Genomic DNA, 20,872 nt, shown 5'->3' on the forward strand with positions numbered 1-20,872 from the left:
GTTTCTCCTAAACCATACATCGGATTCAAGCGAACCACATATCAAAACGAAGCTCGTAACATGAACTATCTAAACATGGCAATGGTCAGAATCTAACAGTGAGTTCAAGGGTCCTGAAGTTAGGAACAAAAACAGTCTAAGGTAAATCGGGCATTACGACGGCCATGTTTATGCGATTACCAAAGTTTATACAACTCTAAATCAATCACAAACCAACTTACAACCAACATTACAACCAAAATCCATCCAACCCTCCCTACATCAGTCCATAACCTCATGATTTTCTCAATCCATTCAATCACAAACAAGTGCTACTAACCATACTAAGGTTCATTAACTAATAAACAAGATTTAATCATCCAAATCACTACAAACCCAACCAAACTTGAAACACACAAGCACCATGCTTCTTATATACTATAACAATCAAAACCACTCCTAAACATTCAAAGTAAAGCTTAGGGTATGAGGTTTTACCTTCCTTGGTGAATGATAAGTTGCTAGGAAGCCTTAGGGAGCCTTGATCTATCCTCCTACTAGCTTGATCTTTCCAAAGAAATCAAGAACACAAAATTAATTTCAAGAAAGTACTATTCACCATCTTCTTGAATGATTTATAGGAAATGCTAGGAAAGGATTTTGAAGCTAAGATTCCTAGGAAGTATGTAACTTAACTAGGAGAAGCTAGGATAATTACCTTGTAAATTAGCAAGTGGAGGAGCTTGGACTTCCCTTTTGCTAAGAAAGAAGTCGAGAGATTCATGAAGAAAAGAGAGAAAATGAATTGTTTGCTTGCTTGGTGTATTTGTGTGGTGTTTTGTTAGCTTGGTTAATTTAGAATTTACCATGGTAAATAATGCTTGGCTACAAATCAACCAACAAAACAAACTCACTTGTCATGCTTATGTCACCTTTTTTATGTCATCCATTTGCCACATGTCTTTGTCTTGTGGTTTGATGATGTCACAATCCTTGGCTTCTTGTACAAGCTTGTCTCTTGGTCGCTTATTTGTTTTACGGTTCGCTTAACTTTCGTTCTCGTTCTTCGTTTGAGGGATCATATCCGGGATCTTATTACTTGGGTTCCCCTAAACCTTTCTCAATATTTTATATTCCTTTTATGATCCTCTCTTATAATCCTTGAATTTAAATCCTTTTAATTGTGTTGTCTTATACTCATTTCTTTCGATATCTGGTGGATTTTCAGGAAAAATCAAAGTGTTCGAATTTGGATTCTGACGATCTTTTCATACACTCATTTACTTTATGAAATACTAATACGATCTTAGAATTTCCATAACAGTACTCTTATATAGTGTGGTCTGATAATTTTCCTTAATCAGCATCATCAGTAAAAGTTACTATTCATCACGGTTTCAAAAAGTCCAAAATTTTTGGGGTTATTACAGTATGAAAAGCTAAAGCATCTCCAAAGTAGCCTATTGGCCTAAATTTGGACCAACTTCGGTCAAAATCTACCCAACAGTGGTCTATTGCCCCGTTTCAATTTAGGCCAGTAAATAGTGTCGGTCTAAATTTTAGACCGACACTATTCACCGGCCTAAATCTTTTTAATAATAAAATATTATCTTCTTATGTTTTATATATTCGTTAATTTGTTAATTGAATGTTATTATATATATTAAGTAGTTTTTAATTATATTTTTTAATTTTCACTTATATAAATAATAGTTATTTAACAAAAAATATATTAAACACCATAAATTGTTTTAATTCAAATTAATAAGACATTAAAAAAAACTCATATTACTTTTCGAGATGCATTAATCGAGCATTTGTGGGAAAATATACTAATTCAGAGTAGTTTAATATTTGTTGTTTTTCTTTTAGTTAATTATATATAATATTAATTTTTCTTCACTTTTCTTATTTAAGTGTAATGTTTTTCTAATTTAATAAAATTTATTAAGTTTGATTCATTCCGCGTCCAGTTGAATTAATAGGTACGTGAATTAATATCAGCACATTAAAATAATAATATATTAATAGTTGAAAGAAAAAAAATATTGATATATGAATTTGGACCAAAATTTAGACCGAACTATTGGAACAGAGAGTTGTCTCGATCCAAATTTAGGCCAAAAACTCTGGCCCCTCTTGGAGAGTTGGAGTTTGCCCTGAAACTAAAAAAAAAATAACAAAAATTGTCTCCGATAAACTGTTGACCTTCCTCATTTACTTAGGAGTCCTGTACCCTTGTCAACAATGAGGAGCTATCTTTCCTAAATTAATTTATATTAACAAATGCAGTATGTTCATGTGCTAAAATTTTGTAATATAACATCTCCAATTGAGATAATAAAAAAAATGAGATTAAAATTTATATTAGATCAAGCAAGATAAAAGTTGAAATTTTAAGCAGAGAGCTCATGAAGCCATGTACTCCAACCCCACCAAGCTAGAGGAACTATAATATCCTTAATGGAGGAGTTGCTCCTAATCTTAATGTTCCCATCATCTTCTATTACTCTGCCACTGATCAGGATAGTACGAATAATAATGTTACATTGAGGTACAAGCACCTGAAATTCTGATATTAATGACTTCTGTGTCTAAGCATGATCAAATAAAATGAGTGCAGAGAATCCAAGCATGATGACGATTGGACAAGGATCTAACGGCAGGCATGACTTCTGAACAAGGTGCATACGCCTTCATGTCTGTTAAGAAGTTGGGTCACTGATCACACCCAAGAAGTCATCTTTTATGGTACCAATACAGAACTGAATAGCAAGTAAACATTAGACGGGTAAATCCATGTCAGCAAGCAGATTATAAAATAAAATACTCTTGTAATAGCAAAAATTGATCATCTTTTTGGAACATAATGCCATATGATTGTATCAGGTTAAATTTCAAAAAACCACTATTAAATTATAGCTCCTAAGAGGTGAAGACCATGTATAAAACTGAAATATAATGTGCCTGAAAAACAGTTTTAAACCGTAGTGCAGCCCAAAAGAAAGCTAAAAAGCCTGCCATTTTGAACTTGAGATGCTCCGCCCAGGCCCAAAATAGAGGGTCTAGTAAAATTATTTTGGTTAAATTTGATGAATATTATTTGGTGATTACATAAGTGGGTCATTCTTTACTATCCAAAAGAACAATTAGTTACAGAGAAATTACCAAAAATATAATTTTCTTTACAATTATACTATTTCCTGATAATAATTGCAAAATACGATATGCAACCAAAAGTAATCAGAGAAGTTTTTTTTTATGTTTCTATATCTGCCTCAGTTCGCATCAAGGTAATTACTTGTGCTTTTTCTATATGAATATGTTCAGTCATTTAAATACTATACACTGTAATTAATTGATTTTTGGACAACTCTACGCTGTCTTGTAGCTTAATTAATCTTTACATTTTTTTTGTCTAATTAAAGATTTTTCGATGCTGTTTAGGTCTCGGAAGACTGAGACTTAATATTGGGAGTTTTGTAATGGTAATTGGTTACGATAAATGGAATGAGACTAAATGTAGTGAATATTGTATCATTAGATGAAATGAGGCCTAATTTAGTGAATATTGTGTCAGTAATATATATCATATATGTGAGGTCGTTTTATCATATTATTTTTATACTGTGGCCCAACTAGATGGGTTGATGACTCTAGTATTTTTTAGCACCTTGCCCACTTGGCGTATTTTGTTACGTGCCTAAACATACAAAATATCGACAATTACAATCATTTGTATTATGTTTTTATTCTTTCGTATGTTTTGACGTCAGTGTTCTACTCATGTTTATAGTTCCATACATAGTACAAATAACATCAATAAAAAACAACTTTCATTTATAATAATTAGTACTTCATGGATATATTTCTTACATAATACCAATAACTACTTTGACTTCCATTGTAAAATTGGTTCTACCTCCTATGATTTTGATGAACCTTAATTGATGAAATGTCCTATCAGATACCAAGTCCTTGGAGGACTGTTCAATTTAAAAAAAATCTTTAGTTTGGAGGTATGCAAAGTCAGTAACATGACTCTGCACTCTGCTCTGCTAGTAGGCTTTAATGTTCCTTTGTGAAAAACATTCCGTCACGGGTGAAGTTATTATACAAGAAAACCAGGTTACGGTATTTTTCGGTCTTTCCTAATTAACTTATTTCACTGTCTTTACTTTTGTTTAATCTTTACTTTCATTAAATCTCTTACTTATGAAGTCCAATGAAAGCCTTTTTTCCTCCATCTGTTTCTTGCTCAAAGGCGTCAACTTGTAACCAGAATTGAATAATTTCAACTGGCACAACACTCTCACTCGATAGGTTCAAATAAATGGAGTAGCTCACATAGGCTTTCATGGGGTCAAGTCTTTTGCCTACCAATTTAATGTTCTGGCAAAGCGATCCTGTCCGGAACTACTAGAAGCAAGGGAGACTTGGGATAGCAAACCTTTGGTCCCATAAATAGCAGATATACTACGTCTAAATAGCAAGCACCAATTTCATAGCAAATACTAGTGATGCACTGGTTAGCAACATTTTACCATGTCATGAGAGACCACATTAGTCTATAAGTATAATAAAGTGAACTCATATTTCTTTAGGTGTGAAACCACACCAGGTCCATCTTTTTAGGACACGGAGAGTAATAATATAAAACAAGGTTCAGATGACCACTTACAATTTCTGTAGCATCAACCCTGGTTCCAATAATCTTCAGCCGGACTTCACTTTCTTTTTGGATCTTAACCTGAAATTGAGTTCAATTGTCAAGCATAAATAAAGAATTGAAACTTGATAAAAAGAAGAGAAAGATAACGGAATGGTGGCACATACCGATCCATCTGAAGTTGTATAGTTAGGCATATCACCAGATTGGAACTCCATATCATCCGGGATCAACTAATGAAATATGAATACATTACAATCATCTCGGATGAATTTAAATTGGTATGCTCATGGATTCATAAAAGAATTAGAGAAAAACCTATGTCTCGTAATTAGATTTTAATATTGTTCAGTCAAATAATTATGGATGCATAAACCAAAAGCAAATTGAAATAAAGTCTCTACTAGCCTAATGTCTTGAAAGATTAGAGTAGATCATCCTATTACATTGGTGACTTCTTAAGCTGCTTTGCCTATCAAAACCTTATACAGGATGTATTCTTCCCAATAACTACAGAAGTCAGAAGTGACATGACACAGATCTTATAGTAAACAATCAACTATTGGAAGTTTAAGCATATTCTGTCTATAAGACTCATATTCACATGTCTGGCTAGTTACCTTACAATTAAACAAAACCAGTAATTGGAAACCAATATAAAGTAGTTTTGTGATGCTTAAATGTAATGGTATTTACAGGCATTCGCTGGTCTCTCCTATAACATAATACACGGAATACAGAAAGATAGCCTCCTTGCATTTTGCTGAATGAATATTCTTTCACAGGCCATTACTTTTTTTGCTAAGAACTAAACTAAAGTCATGTATCCTTTATGTGTGTAATATTACTTGTAATGAGTATTACATTAGTGACAAAAGATCATTTAAGAAAACACCATGATATGTTATTGTGGTGTACCAAAAACGATCTTACAACAAAAAGTACTAACACCGAGATCAAATTGAATGTATAAATTAGACTGACGTGATTAGAGACAAATATCTGCACAGGTCCAGCTTCGGCGAAGAATCCCATCTGCAGCAACAACATTCAAATCATTAAAGATATCCCGACATTAAACTACATATTGCAAATGAGGCGAAGGAACTTACCTTATTAACCATAGTGACAACAGCTTCCAAGATTTCACCTTTAAAAGGCCTAAAAACAACACATTGGTATTTAACCGGAAAGGTAACAAACCCCGTCCCGTCTCGTATTAATCCATTCCCCACATTTTCGACACTTGTAATTGCCACTATAAACCCATGTCGCCCGCTGTGAAGTGCGAACCCGCCAAAAGGCAAGCATTAAATTTATGATCGAATTTGATAACAGGGGATTAATTCAAAATAGTAATTACAAGAATTAGAGACCCAGAAACAAAAGAAACTATATATATATATATATATATATATCTAGTGAACAGGGTAATAACAAAATGACAGCATATAATAAAAAATAGTTTGGAATTAGGGTTGAAGAATAAAGAAAAGGGGGTTTACACCTGCAAGTGCCCTCGACATCTTTCATTAATTTGGAGACGAGTTTAGGACGAAGATCTCGACCAAAATGGCGGGGATGTAGTTGCATATTTCTCTCCAGCACAATGTGAAAAAACATCCTTGTGTTCTGTTTTTCTCACAGCGTCTACTCGACCAAGCTCTGCGTTTTCTTTCTATTGATATTCTATAATTCTTTATAAGTTTTTGTTTTTCGAATATACTTCTGATATATTTATTAGAAATTTTTAATTGTTACATCTTATAATTGGCTTTTCTTGATGATACACATAAAAGTTTTCACTTCCAAATCGTACCATCATGTTATTGACTGTTTCCGAGAAATATCATTTCTGTCAACAAACATTGGTTAAACGTTAAGTGATTAAGAAATGACCATATAGATAATCAAAATTGAAAAATAATTACAATCATATGACATTAACACCATTGCAATATTATAATGGGAATAATCAGTTCAAACTATTCATAAACATTAATAACCATATTGAATGTTTATGATTTAACGTTTATGAACAGATACTCATTGTGATACAAAGGTACTTAAAACCACGTAATATCCGTTATTTTAAAAAATAGTATAATAATATTATAATAATAAAAATTAAAATTTGTTAAATATTAAGATATTGAAATTAGATTATAATGAGCTCAGAATTTGGATCGGCTTTGAAAAACGGATACTAGTGAGCTTAGAGTTAGGATTTTATAATATTATATATGATATTCTTATTTTTCGTCTTTATTATTAAAATCTGTAAGAGTTCCCGAATGCACAAATAAGCAATAGTGTAAAATTCGTAACAAAATCATTTTAAATCATAATTTATTAGTTCGAGATTGTTCAGAAAACTCTTTTCATCTCCTATCATTTTCGTATTTTGTGGTTTTAAAAAAATGTCATTTAAAGGATCCAAAAGGACAAATATATATGGGCAAAATTTAGTAAATGTCACTTTTTGTTATGTTAAAAAAATATTATATTTGATGTAACTGAGATAAGTAATTATAAGTAATTGAACATTAACAACCGTAAGAGAATGCTATTAATGTCATGTGGTTGTAATTATTTTTCAATTTCGATTATTTTTATGGTCATTTCTTAATGACTTAACGTTTGACCAACATTTGACCAACGTTTGTTGACATAAATGGTATTTCTCGGAAACAGTCAATAATAAGATGGTACCGTCTAGAAGTCGAAATTTTTTGTGTATCATTGAGAAAAGCCAATTATAAGATGGTACCATTGAGAATTTCCCTATATTTATTATAGGTCAACATGAGTTTTCAAGATATTTAGTAAATTATCCATTTATCCTTTATTATATTAATAAATAAAAAAATAAAATATATTTGTAATGAGGATTAAACCTTTGACCTTAGTATTAGAGAAGAATTAGGTTCACATCTCTAACCACTACACCAAAGAAATTAATGATACTCTTTCACAAATTCATTAACTACATACAAAAAAAACTCACTACCTGCATTTAATATAATATTTTCTCCGAATTTAATAAAATATAAAATGATCAAATTATTCTTCCCCATTAATTAAAATCTCTTTGAATCAATTATGTTGCCTATATTTTATATTTATTATATGTCAACATGATTTTATATCAGTTGTGAAAATGCTAATATACGTTTTTTTAGTAATTTAGAAATTGACATTGACAAATTGTAAAAAGACGAATCCCCTCCTTATATTAAAACAGAATCATTAAAAATCTTTACAAAAAAAATTAGTTGCTAGAATAATGGTTAATTTCGTATCACATCCCCAACCACCACACCAAAAAAATTAATGATACTCTTTCACAAATTCATTAACTACATGCACAAGAAACTCACTACCTACATTTAATATAATATTTTCTCCGAATTTAATAAATATAAAATGATCAAATTATTTTCCCCCACTAATAATTAAAATCTTTTTGAATCAATTATGTTGCATATATATTATATTTAGTATATGCCAACATGATTTATATTAGTTGTGAAAATATTAATATACTTATTTTAGTAATTTAGAAATTGACATTGACAAATTATAAAAAGACGACTCTCCTCCTTATATCAAAACAAAATTATTAAAAAAATTACTAAAAGAATTAGTTGCTCGAATGATGGTCGATTTGGTGATACGAAAGAATGGTTGACTGTAGATGGTGTATACACGATGAGGATATTCGAGCGTAGGATATGTAATAATAATGCCACGGTATTCCTGAAAATTGTTTAGAAAATGGATGATGCATGAGGATAAAGATGGAAATCCAAATAACTAAAATTTTGAAACACAAATTACCACAATTTCATACATCTAGGTGAAACAAAATCATTGGGGGTTTTATATCTATTGCGAGAGGATGAAAAATGAGATGAATGGGCTTGCAGATGTGTGGACGAAATGTAGTTGAAATTCAGTGACATACTTGTTTATAAGTAGTTGCTAGAATAACGGTCGATTTAGTCATACGAAGGAATGGCGGAGTGAGGATGGTGTATATATAATGAGGATGTACTAGTGTATGATATGTAATGATAATGCAACTATATTATCGAAAATGGTATAAAATGGAGGATGCATGAGAATGAATGTGGAAATATATATTATATTTGAATGTGTTGTTTATGTAAATATATGTATAAAAAATAAGAGTATAAGATTAGTTCCTAATTTTAATTTGAGCACTTACACACACCCACACATGTTATTCTACTTGGATAGATTTTTAAAAAATAGTATCATTTAATCTTTTTAAGTTACACCTTTTTTAATGATATAAAAAAATTCTTTGAAAATTTTAAATTATAATATATTGTCATGATTACATATGAAATTTAGATAAAAAAAATTGAAGTATGTATCAGTTTTTACAAAAAAAATAAGTTTTATCAAATATATCACACTTATAACGTAAAATATATTAAAAATCACGAGTTATTATTTCAAAAATCAAAACAGTTAAATTATGCGATTTAAATGGAATCCGTGCTTTGCACGGGCTATCATGCTAGTTATATTATAATTTATCAAAATTAAATTGCAATATTTATTTAAATATGAATAATAATAGAACTTATGATATAATAAATAAATATATATTTACTAATAATAAATAGTTATTATAATCATGATAATATTTAAATATTAAAATACATCTAATTTTAATTACAATTAATCCCCAATTTTCGAATAATTCTGAATGAGTAGTCCAATCCCAATGTTTAAAACATATTTAAAGAAGAGTTTTTTCCATAAATAATTAAATTTAAAAGATTTTTGTAAATTTACTATTAAATTTTTAGAATATTTACAAAAATATGTATCATTTAAAACTAGGAGTGTTATTTGTAAAAATACATATTAGCATTAAAATATTTTAGAAAAAATATAATCATTTTTTAAAACTAGGGTGTAATATTTATGTGAATTTGATCTTGAGGTTTGAGGGTTTCAAGTTTTAATGATGGTTGTTTTTGGTGATCGAGACCGAATAATGTCCAAAAAAGATGTGAACGCACCTTGACGAGAATCAAGCCAAAATGTAGTTATAAGTGGCAGTCTCGTGACTTGTAGCGCACTCACGACGTTAAAAATAATCAAATTGAAGTTGAAAGAAATAAAAAGACGTCCTCAACATCATCGGTAAAACTTATCAGCATGACTTGTCTGGCCGAGTTGAACCGATAGAGGTTGTAAACATGTTTGGCATACTTTTTTCTCCCGGTTTTACTGTCCAAATCTAGTATGTTAGGCCCCCAAAAAATGTTTTTACTTCACCCCGATTCTTTTCCAATCTTTGGGTTCACGATATATGTCATCTTTCATAACCTGAATTCTATAAACAACTCCAACACCAGAGTGAGGAGAATAATGAGAAGCTGGGAAAGAGGACAAAGGATTCAAGGAAAATGAAATGATCAGCTCAGTCTAGAGAAGCAACTTGAAAATGGCATGTAAATGTTGTGCAAGACATGCTTGTGTCATAACAAGACTAAGTCATTCTGACAACCCTAAGATTAGTTGTACTGTAACCTTAATCTGTAATTTATACTTGTAACACTTAATGTCTGTAAAATGTAAATGGAGCAGACTGGAGCATTTTTTCCTTAAACAGTGTCAAGCCTAAGATTTCTATTAGGAAGAAGATCAAGAAGGTCATGCCTCAGAAGAATTATGAAGAAGCTTGAAGTTGAATAAATCTGTTTGGTGAAAAATATTCTAAGTCAAGATCTCTACAAGTCACAGAATTAGTGTTATAGAGAAGTCATTCGAGAACTCCAAAAGACCTATCGAGAACTCAGGAATTACCTATCGAGAACTCAGGAATTGTCTATCGAGAACTCAGGAAATGCTATTGGAGATATCGATAAGTCAGATACCCATTCGAGAACTCAGAGATATCGACAAGTATACATTCATTAGAGAACTCTGAGTTATCGATAAGCCAAAGTCCATTAGAGAACTTTGAGTTATCGATAAACCAAAATTCACTAGAGAACTCAGAGTTGTCGATAAGTCAAGTCAATAATGAAGTTTCAGAGATATCGACAAGCCAACATGCCTATCGAGATGTCGAGTTCTCTACAGCTTAATTGGAGATCTCGAAGTGAAGAAATTTCTCTAAGTACAGAATTGCAGAACGGTTCAATATCCAAGTTTGTAAATCAACAAATAATTCACATAGCTGGATTGGTAAGTCTACAAAAAACAGCTTGAGAGATGTGCAAGATCAATGGCAAGATTAACTGACAGAGGAAGATTAAAGTAAACACGGGATGCTAAGGATATGCTAAGCCAGAAATGGAAGATTTGCTTTTCTATAAATAGAAATGACAAGTGACAGTTTAGAAAAGCTAATAGCATGTTTATTATCCACTGTGTAAACCAACAGTTAACTGAATTATAAAATTAACCCTGGTCCTCTAGTTATAAGTAACAATGGTCCTCTAGTTATAAGTTAACACTGATCCTCTAGTTATAAGTAACAATCTAGATACAAAAAATCTGGTAATTCTCTCTCAAGAAAGAAGCTAATTTCTAAAACAAGAACTTAGAGATTTTGTAGCAAAACACTGCTTGATTTTTGATATAAAATTAAGTGAGTTTTGAAGATCTTTGTTTTACATATTTGCACGGTTATTTATGTTTAACATCTATTCTACTAAATCATTGATAACAACCAACTGCTAAAGCCAAAGTCGATCAAAAATCAAATATTTAAGCCAAAACACATTTACCCCCCCCCCCTATGTGTTGTATTCATACCTAACAAGTGGTATCAGAGCAAAATCTGAAAGTAAACAGATTAGATCTTGGAAAAATGAATACACAGAAAATCAGTAGTATCAAGATTCCTCCCTTTGATAAGGCCAACTACACTTTATGGAAAAAGAAAATGTTGTTGTTTATAAGAACGACCAATCACATTTACATTAGTATCCTCAAGAATGGGCCCTTCACTCCTGTGATTAGAGTTGAGGAAACCATAGATGGAGATATGGTTATTCCAGCTCATTATGCTCCCAAGGATCCCTCTGAGTATACTGAACCTGAAAGAGAGAAAGTTTCCCTAGACAGTGCCTTGCAACTGATACTAATTGAGTCACTTGATAATGTAATGTATAATAACATTGTCAACTGTGACACTGCTAAACAGATCTGGGAAAAGATTGAGATACTTTGTGAAGGAACTGAGGAGGTTAGGTCAAATCAAAGAACGATATTGATTTCTCAGTATGAGGGTTTTATGGCTAAACCAAAAGAGGGTATTACTGATGTGTTTGAAAGGTTTAATAAGCTGATAAATGACTTGCAGCTTCATGATAAATTCTATGATGTCGAAGAAGTGAATTTGAAGTTCTTGCTTACTCTCCCTGATCATTTGGAACAAAAGATCTCTGCAATCAGAGAAGGAAGGGATTTTAGTAGAATCACACTGGAAGTGCTCTATGGGGTTTCGAAAACTTATGAACTTGAAATGATTCAAAAGAAATCATTAAGGGCTGGTCAAGGATATGTACTGGACAGCTCAAGTGCACTAATTGTGAATGATGGCCAGACCTCTAATGATGAGCAAAGATCCCAAACTCCAGAAATTTCTACAAGTGAGAAAAGAGTCAATGACACTAAAGAGCAAGTCATACTGGAATTGGATGAAGAAGACTAGTTGTACACTCTTGATGAGCTTGATGAGCTAGATAAATCAATGGCTTACTTGGCTAGAAAATTCACTAACATTATATTGAAGAAACCAAGATTCTTCAAGAGCAAAGGACAGTCCTTCAACAAAGACATCAACTGGAAAGGAAAAGGGAAGTACACTCCTGATAGCAAAACTGGCTACAAAACTGGATTTGTTGATAGATCAAACATAAGGTGCTTTACCTATGATGAGTTGGGCCATTTTGCTACAGAATGTAGGAAACCCAAGAAGGCAAAGAAAGACAAAGCCTATCTTAAATTGGAAGCAAAGTATGATGCTCTTCTAAAGAAGCAACAAGGGAAAGCTTATATTGTTGAGGGCAAGAGTTGGGATGATTCAGATAATGATGAAGATGAAGAAGTTGGAAACTATGCACTCATGGCCTTGGAGCAAGGAGACTCTTCATCATCTAAATTACAGGTACCAACTCTTACCACAATTGATTTAAATGTGAGTCAATATAAGGAAACTGTTGAAAAGATGAGCACAGAAATGTTCCACATTCATACAAGCATGGTTGCTGCAAATGAGGAAGTTAGCAGATTGAAAAAGATCAATGAAAAACTTGAGAGTAAAAAACAAGAGACTGAATTGTTGCTGGTTGAGCTTGATACTGCTAGGCAAGAAAATGCATACTTAAAGAACAAATTAAAGTGTGCAAGTGAAATTGAAGCAGTATTGAGAGAAAGGCTGGAGAAGAATGAAGTGAAACTAAAATCCTTCAAAAATGCTTCTGATTTGATTGGCCAATATCATGAAAAGAACAAGCCATGTGCAAACATTGCCATTGGTCTTGATTATGAGGGTTTGAACAACAAAAAGAAGTCTGTCAGTGATAAAGGAAAATCAACTGAAACTGAGGATGTTCCAATTATTTGAAGAATGTTGAATCACCTTTGTTCAAGGCATGTGAAGGAAACTTCAGTGAAGAAGAGTTGATCATCAAACATGAGATAGCTGATGAGGACAAGGAAAAGAAAATGATGAGACAACTCAGTCTTCCATCTTTGTTGAAACACCAAAGGCTAATCAAGAAACTAAGAAGCCTGTGAAGGAGATTAAAGTTGAACAGGTCAAAAAGAAAAAGAAGAATAGAAATAGAGAGATTGGGATAAACAAAAGCAATAATTTTGCTTATGTTGCAGATGCTCCTAGAAAGAGGTGTGAGAATTGTGGATCAATGAATCACCTAACTCATCTTTGTAAAAAGACTGTTAGCAATACACCTGAAGGAGTCTGCAAGTACAATGAAGCTAAGGCTAATGATCCCTATTCATTCTGTGACAAGTTTGACTGCATTCCCTGCAACATGAAAGTGATGAAAAGTTGCCACAAATTGAGAATTGATCTCATAGAATCAAAAATTGGTTCTCTATTTGAAAGAGAGAATGCTCAACAGTCTATGAATTCCATTTTATCTCAAAATTCACATTCTACTTCTGCAAAATCAGTTAACAAGAAAAAACTTCCCAACACAGCTTGGGTAGCTAAACACAATTAATCTTGATTGTGTGCAGGGCAAAGGAAAGAAGGTCATATGGATAATTTATAGTGGATGTTCCAGGCATATGACAGGTGATAAGGCCCTGCTATCACAATTTGAGGAGATGGCTGGCCCTTTGGTGACCTTTGGAGACAACATCAAAGGATTCACAATGGGATATGGCAAGATTATTTCTGGAAATGTTGTCATTAAAGATGTAGCACTAGTTGCTGGATTAGAAGTAAATCTTCTAAGTGTTAGTCAATTTGCAGAAAGAGGTTTTCAAGTTATTTTCAACAAAGAAGATTGTGCTTTTATTAGCAAAAAGACTGGTGAAATTGCTCTCAAAGGAGTAAGAAAGGGAGGCTTATTTGTTGCAGACTTAGACTCAACAAATAAGGATGGAGTGTGTTGTTTCTACACCAAGGCATCAGAAGAGTAAAGCAAATTATGGCATAAGAAGCTATCTCACTTAAATTTCAAAGCAATCAACACCTTAGTCAAGAAGGAGCTTGTGAGAGACATGCCCATTATGGAATTTGCTCAACTGGAAATTTGTGAAGCTTGTCAGAAAGGAAAGATGAAAAGATCAAGTCACAAGTCAAAATCTGTGAATTCTACAAGTGCACCTCTACAACTTATTCACATGGACTTGCTTGGGCCAGTAAATGTCTTGTCCATTTCAAGGAACAAATATGCCCTTGTCATGGTTGATGATTTTTCAAGATACACTTGGGTTGAGTTCATGTACTCTAAAGATGAAACTCCAAACATTATAATTGAGCACATCAAGAAAATTGAGAATCAAGCTGAAGGAGAAGTTAGTGTGAAAAGATTGAGGAGTGATAATGGAACAGAATTCAGAAACTCAACATTAAGTGAATTCTGCAAAAGCAAAGGCATTGTTCAAGAATTTTCAGCAGCTAGAACACCTCAACAGAATGGAATAGTTGAGAGGAAAAATAGAACATTTATAACACCCTCCAAATCCGGGGTATAGATTTGGGGCATTATTAACAACAATTACCAACTATACCTGCACAAGCGGAATATAAATATAATAATTACCCCGAACTATCACTACTCAGGATCTTTTAAGGTTTGAGTTTGAAAAACAAGAATCATGCACTACACTTTATTACAAACCCAACTAAATAAAACCTGTCTCAAAAACTCTCTTTATTACAAAACTTTATTCTATCTACAGTTTCCCTACACAATCTTTTATTCAAACTACACAAAACTTTTATTCAACCCAACATTACTACTTATCCTGCTACACCTGATCTGGCACTTCAAAACTCTCTTCGGGAATAGGAAGGAACACTCTTGGTATAAGAGGGTCCCGCCGCTTGACTCGCTTCTTGACTACGCGGGTCCTGATGGGTTTCATTCTCTACCTTAACTGTAAAACAATAGGAGTAACAATAAAAAGGGATGAGCCAAAATTGCTCAACAAGCCTGCAACAATATATATATATATAAAGAGAGAAAAATAAATGAACCAAAATGCTGCTGGTTTGAATAACCATTTGTATCTGTATATGATAATAATTTGCCAACACTGGCGAGTGCCAAATGAACAAGACTGGAACAAGAACCAACATATGCACTATAACCTGCTGATCAGTCAGAATATAGTGCGGATCTATACCCAACTGTATAGACCCAACCAACATTAGGAGTACTCAGGCAACTATGGCCTATTAATTAATGGCCTGGGTAAAACCCAGTCCGCAAAGTAACCATCCAGTCCAAGGCTTAGCATCCGGAATAATCGGAATGCTATTGATATATCCTAACACCAGGATATACCAGACTATATGTAATAAGGGTAAAGGAATTGAAATATGAACAAGAATTCCATAAATTGGGTAAATCAAGAATTTAAATGAAATGGAACAAATGATATAAATGGGTAACAGTGTATATGAACAATGAATATCAAAGAGAATTGATACGATAGAAAGGAAATATAAATCACTATTCTGAATTTAGAATAGAGGAAAAACTTGCCTTGCGCGTACTTAACCTGGTTTAACTTACTGCCTTCTGACCCTAGCTTGCTCTGCCTTGCTAACACTGAACAAATCATAGAAAGATAGGTGTTTAGGTAATTTACTACATACGTGTATCTTGAATTGATATCACGCAACCTTATCAGTCTACCCATGCGTTTCTATCTGACTCGCATATATATACATATATTTACATAACACATTTATACACATAATCACATATAACACGTAACACGTAAAGCACACAATCAATTTCTAGATTTATAATTATTTTTAGAATCAATTCTAGGCTTATATCTGCATTACTAGTTGTATCTGATTTTTATTATAATTTTTCGGGATTTATTCGGCTCAATTATATCCCTACTAGGACCTTCGAACTATCAATTATCACCAATCACTCTTTTTCAGAAGAAATTATAACCTACAATTATTTTTATTGGATTCGTCTCATTTTTCTGAGTCTAGGGGTCTTCGTTTCACTCAAATCGGACTAACGGTTAAATTGTTATGAATTAAACACTGATAATTCAATTTATTATTCATTATAATAATTATTACAACCTTTTAAATCCTAAAATAATTTTTAAATAATTATTTAAGAAAATCAAAGTCAAAAATAATTTTTTTATAATTTTTGGAGTTAAAACGAAGAAGTTACGATTTATTGAAGATTATGTGATTAATTATTGAAATAATTAATCACTTAATAAATAAATAACTAATAAATAATTAATAGATAATTATTTGCTAATTTAAAATAATTAATCCCTAATTATTAGGATTAATCACAATTTATTACAAATATTTATAACTTATCGGTATTTATTCGATTAGATCGATTATTTACAAATAATCAATCAACTTAATTAACTGATACGCTATTTGTCGGATAGATACGAATTATTCGAATTATAGATCATTTAACGATTAATCATTCGTACGATTCGTTAAACAGATAATTACCGATAACTACGATACGATAATTATTACAATATTATTCAAATAACTAACGCTCGAATAATAATTCAATTATCGAATCATTACTCGTAATAATAACTAATTATCGAATTATTAATCATATTATTTAATTATTTCTAATCTTTATTTATTAATTAATTACCTAATTATTAATTAATTACCTAATTATTAATTAATTAGATAACTAATAAATAATTAGATAAATAATTAAATAATTAATTAAATAATTAAATTCGAATTTATAAATCAATAAAATAATTTAGAAATTAATAATACTATTTTTCAGAATATAAACTAATTTTTAATTAATTATTAGAATTTTTAAAACTGATTTTCTGATTTTAGAAAATACAATAAATAATTAATATTTCAGAAACACAACACAGGTTTTCAGATTAGGGTTTTTTAGGATCAAACCCGGGTCGTTTCCCGGGTCGAAACCGGGTCGACTCGGGTCAAGGATGAACAACCAAGCTGCCCAGAATCCGGCAATGGTGGCCGGTTCCGGCGAGCTTTCCGGCAAGCAGCATACATGTCCAAAACACCACGGTTCTGCACCGTTCTTGCTTCCAACATGTTTCCCACGACTCCGCCATCACAACCACAGGTTCTGCTATCCCAGACGGTCCCTCCGTCGTCTTCTCCGGCTAGAATCGGAGCGTTTCCGATGGGTTTCATCGGAAAACGATCTCCCAAAAATCGAGTCAAAACTTTACAAAACTTATACCAAATCGGAGCTACAGACCTCAGCAATCATTCCCAACAGTTCATATCAATCAAAAACATCTAAAATCTAAAGAAAACAAAATCAAAAACACTAAAACTCATAAACTCTGCACATCGATTTAGGGGTTGTAAAATCAAAATAAAAATACCTGATTACTCCTAAGACTACAACCAAACTAACTACATCAATCAAACAATCAAACGATTACTAAATCAAAAACCCCTAATTTCAGTCATAAACCCTAAAATACGAATTTAAATTCGAAGCTATAACACATGAAATTGATTACATAAATAGAAAGTAGAGATCAAGAGGATCGTTTTGGTTACTCACATGATTGAATTGGACCACAGAATCACGATCAAAATCCGGTTTGATTCTCTGCCCTGTTCTTCACCCACAAACCCTAATTTCTTGATTTTCTGAATTTTCTGATTTTTTTATGACTAATTAACTAATTAATTAATAATAAAACAGCTATTTATAGTACTGAAAATAATACCCCTAAATAAAATTAAGGGGCTAATTACACTCCTAATAAAAATATTTGGCCCCAATTTTTATAATTTTTGGGTATTAATATTGAATTTTTAAATATCCAATAAATACAAAATAAATACTAAAAATTCCCAAAAATTGTGAAAAATACAAAAATTACAAAGAAAAATGATATATAATAATTTCATGATCATATAAAAATAAAAATGTGATTTTTGTGGGGCTTTTGGTACCCGAAGGGGTCCGGAAAAATTCGTTTTTCGCGAAAAGGTCAATTGGTAAAACGTCTAGGGGTTCAAATTAGCAATACGGTACAGGGCATTTTTAATAAACAGAGCCAATGATTTTGTTTGAAATATGGGCTTTTAAATACTGTTTGAGCTGTACGGGTTTTGATATAATATATATAATTGACGATAAAACGCTCAATAAATATCCAAAACACGTTTGGATCAAAACAACCAACACATAACACATAGCAGTTAGGGTTCAACGACTTAACACATTTAATCACATAATAATACACATAATTTATTATTATTATAACATAATACAAGCGTAATTCCTCGGTCGTTACATTCTTCCCCCCTTAACAAGATTCTGTCCTCAGAATCTAATTATGCAAATAACTGAGGATACTTTTCTAACATTTCACTCTCAAGCTCCCAGGTTGATTCTTCAACCACTGGGTTTCTCCATAAAACTCTTACTAATGACACAGACTTATTTCTTAATACTCTCTCTTGCCTATCTAGAATTCTTATTGGCTGTTCTACCTATGACAAATCTGCCTGAAGTTCTACTGGTTCATACTCTATTACATGCCTTGTATCAGGATTATACCTTCTTAAGCATAGATACATGAAATACGTTGTGAATGTGCTGCATATGGGGTGGTAGAGCTAACTCGTTACGCAACCTTCCCAATTTTCTTCAAAATCTCAAATGGTCACAACGTATCGTGGCTTCAATTTCCCTTTATTGCCAAATCTGGTCAATCCTTTCCATGGCGATATTTTGAGCAATACGTGTTCTCCTTCTTCGATAATCCATATCCTTCCTGGCTTGGTTGCATATCTGCTTTGTCTGTTTTGTGCTGCCTCGATTCGTTTTCGAATAAGATCAATCTTTTCTTTTGTCTGCTGAATTAATTCTGGACCCAAAATCTTGCGTTCTCCAACTTCATCCCAGTGCACGGGTGATCTGCATTTCCTCCCATATAATGCTTTCATACGGTGGCATTCCAATACTGGCGTGATAAGCTGTTATTATAAGAAAATTCCACTAGGGTAAATGTTCATCCCAACTGCCTTCAAAATCGATCGCACAAAACTCCGTAGCATGTCTTCAATCGTTTGAATTGTCCTTTCACTTTGGCCGTCATTTGCGGATGATAAGCTGTACTCATATTCAACTTCGTCCTAGACCTTCTTGAAATTTGCCTCCAAAATCTTGAATTGAAACGAGGATCTCGGATCCGATACAATTGATACTGGTACTCCATGACGCATCACAATTTCTTTGAGATACAATTGTGCACTAATTTGTCGAGCGAAAATCTTTCATTAATTGGTAGAAAATGTGCCGACTTCGTAAGTCTGTCAATGATTACCCATATCGCATCATGATTTGCCCTATGTCTTCGTAGACCTACCACAAAATCCATCGCTAGATGTTCCCATTTCCATTCTGGAATGTCTAATGGTTGCAATAACCCACTCGGTCGTTGGTGTTCTGCTTTAACTCGCTGGCATGTGTAGCATTTACTCACCCATTCTGCTATCTCCTTCTTCATATTCGGCCACCAAAAGTTTTCCTTCAAATCGCGATACATTTCGTGCTTCCTGGATGAATGAATACTTCGAATTGTGCGCATCTCGCATAACTTCTTCTTTTAATTCTGCCACGTTAGGGATCCAGATTCTTGACACAAAACGTAAAATTCCCTCATTATCTTTCTGAGTTTGTAATCTCGTCTCCTGTTAAGTTGTCGTCTTGACTCAACACTTCTTCTTGACAACGGCGAATCTTTTCCAGCAATTCTGGTTGGAAAGTCATAGCGTAGATAGTTTCTTTCTGGCAGATTCATCGGAAATACGAATTTCGATTTCCAATTTATCGAATTCCCTGGCCAATTCTTCGCATGAAGTAACCGATTTAATCTTTCTTTTCTGCTTAGCGCATCCGCTACAACATTTGCTTTTCCTGGATGATAACTAATTGTAACATCGTAATCTTTAATCAATTCCAGCCATCGACGTTGTCGCATGTTCAGTTCCTTTTGCGTGAAGATATACTTCAGACTTTTATGATCCGTGTAGATTTCACATTTTTCACCGTACAGATAATGTCTCCAAAGCTTCAATGCAAAAACAATTGCTGCTAGTTCCAGATCATGCGTAGGATATTTCTGTTCATGGGGTTTAAGTTGTCTCGACGCATATGCAATGACATTACCATGTTGCATCAATACACATCCTAAACCACGATATGAAGCGTCACTGTAGATAACAAAATTTCCTTGCTCGTCTGGCAATACCAATACTGGTGCCGTCACCAACCGATTCTTTAACTCTTGAAAACTTTCTTCACACTTACTATTCCATTCAAACTTTTCACTTTGTCGAGTTAACTTGGTCAACGGTGTAGCTATCTTCGCAAAATCTTTGACAAATCTTCGATAATATCCTGCCAAACCTAAGAAACTTCGAATCTCTGTCGGCGTCTTTGGTCTTTCCCAATTCAACACAGCTTCAATCTTTGTTGGATCAAA

At 32.8% G+C, this 20,872-nt stretch overlaps 1 protein-coding gene across 3 annotated transcripts; it reads right to left on the reverse strand.

The window, feature by feature from the left end:
* Window positions 1–2,279: 2,279 nt before the first annotated feature.
* On the reverse strand, window positions 2,280–6,342 carry LOC141701161 (DNA-directed RNA polymerase II subunit RPB7-like). 3 transcript variants are annotated; one of them, XM_074504822.1, is made up of 6 exons: window positions 6,156–6,342; window positions 5,761–5,926; window positions 5,633–5,683; window positions 4,816–4,881; window positions 4,661–4,729; window positions 2,280–2,681 (listed from the first exon to the last, which is right to left on the reverse strand). In XM_074504822.1, the coding sequence occupies exons 1-6, from the start codon at window positions 6,269–6,271 to the stop codon at window positions 2,676–2,678; spliced, it is 474 nt and encodes a 157-aa protein (XP_074360923.1). In that variant the 5' UTR covers window positions 6,272–6,342; the 3' UTR covers window positions 2,280–2,675. The 3 variants fall into 3 exon arrangements, with proteins under 3 accessions (XP_074360923.1, XP_074360924.1, XP_074360922.1); XM_074504823.1 differs by having other exon boundaries at window positions 2,280–2,700; XM_074504821.1 differs by having other exon boundaries at window positions 2,280–2,744; window positions 6,156–6,340.
* Between the last annotated feature and the right edge of the window lie 14,530 nt (window positions 6,343–20,872).

Source organism: Apium graveolens, unplaced genomic scaffold, assembly GCF_009905375.1.
Source record: "Apium graveolens cultivar Ventura unplaced genomic scaffold, ASM990537v1 ctg3421, whole genome shotgun sequence".
NCBI classification, from domain to species: domain Eukaryota; kingdom Viridiplantae; phylum Streptophyta; class Magnoliopsida; order Apiales; family Apiaceae; genus Apium; species Apium graveolens.

Excerpts from the sequence above, each read along its gene's own strand:
- LOC141701161 (XM_074504821.1), bottom strand. The coding sequence starts at position 6,271 with ATGTTTTTTCACATTGTGCTGGAGAGAAATATGCAACTACATCCCCGC. Across the intron at positions 5,684-5,760 it reads TTGTCACTATGGTTAATAAG|ATGGGATTCTTCGCCGAAGC; the intron begins GTAAGTTCCTTC and ends TTGTTGCTGCAG. Across the intron at positions 2,745-4,660 it reads GGGTTGATGCTACAGAAATT|TTCTGTATTGGTACCATAAA; the intron begins GTAAGTGGTCAT and ends CTTGCTATTCAG.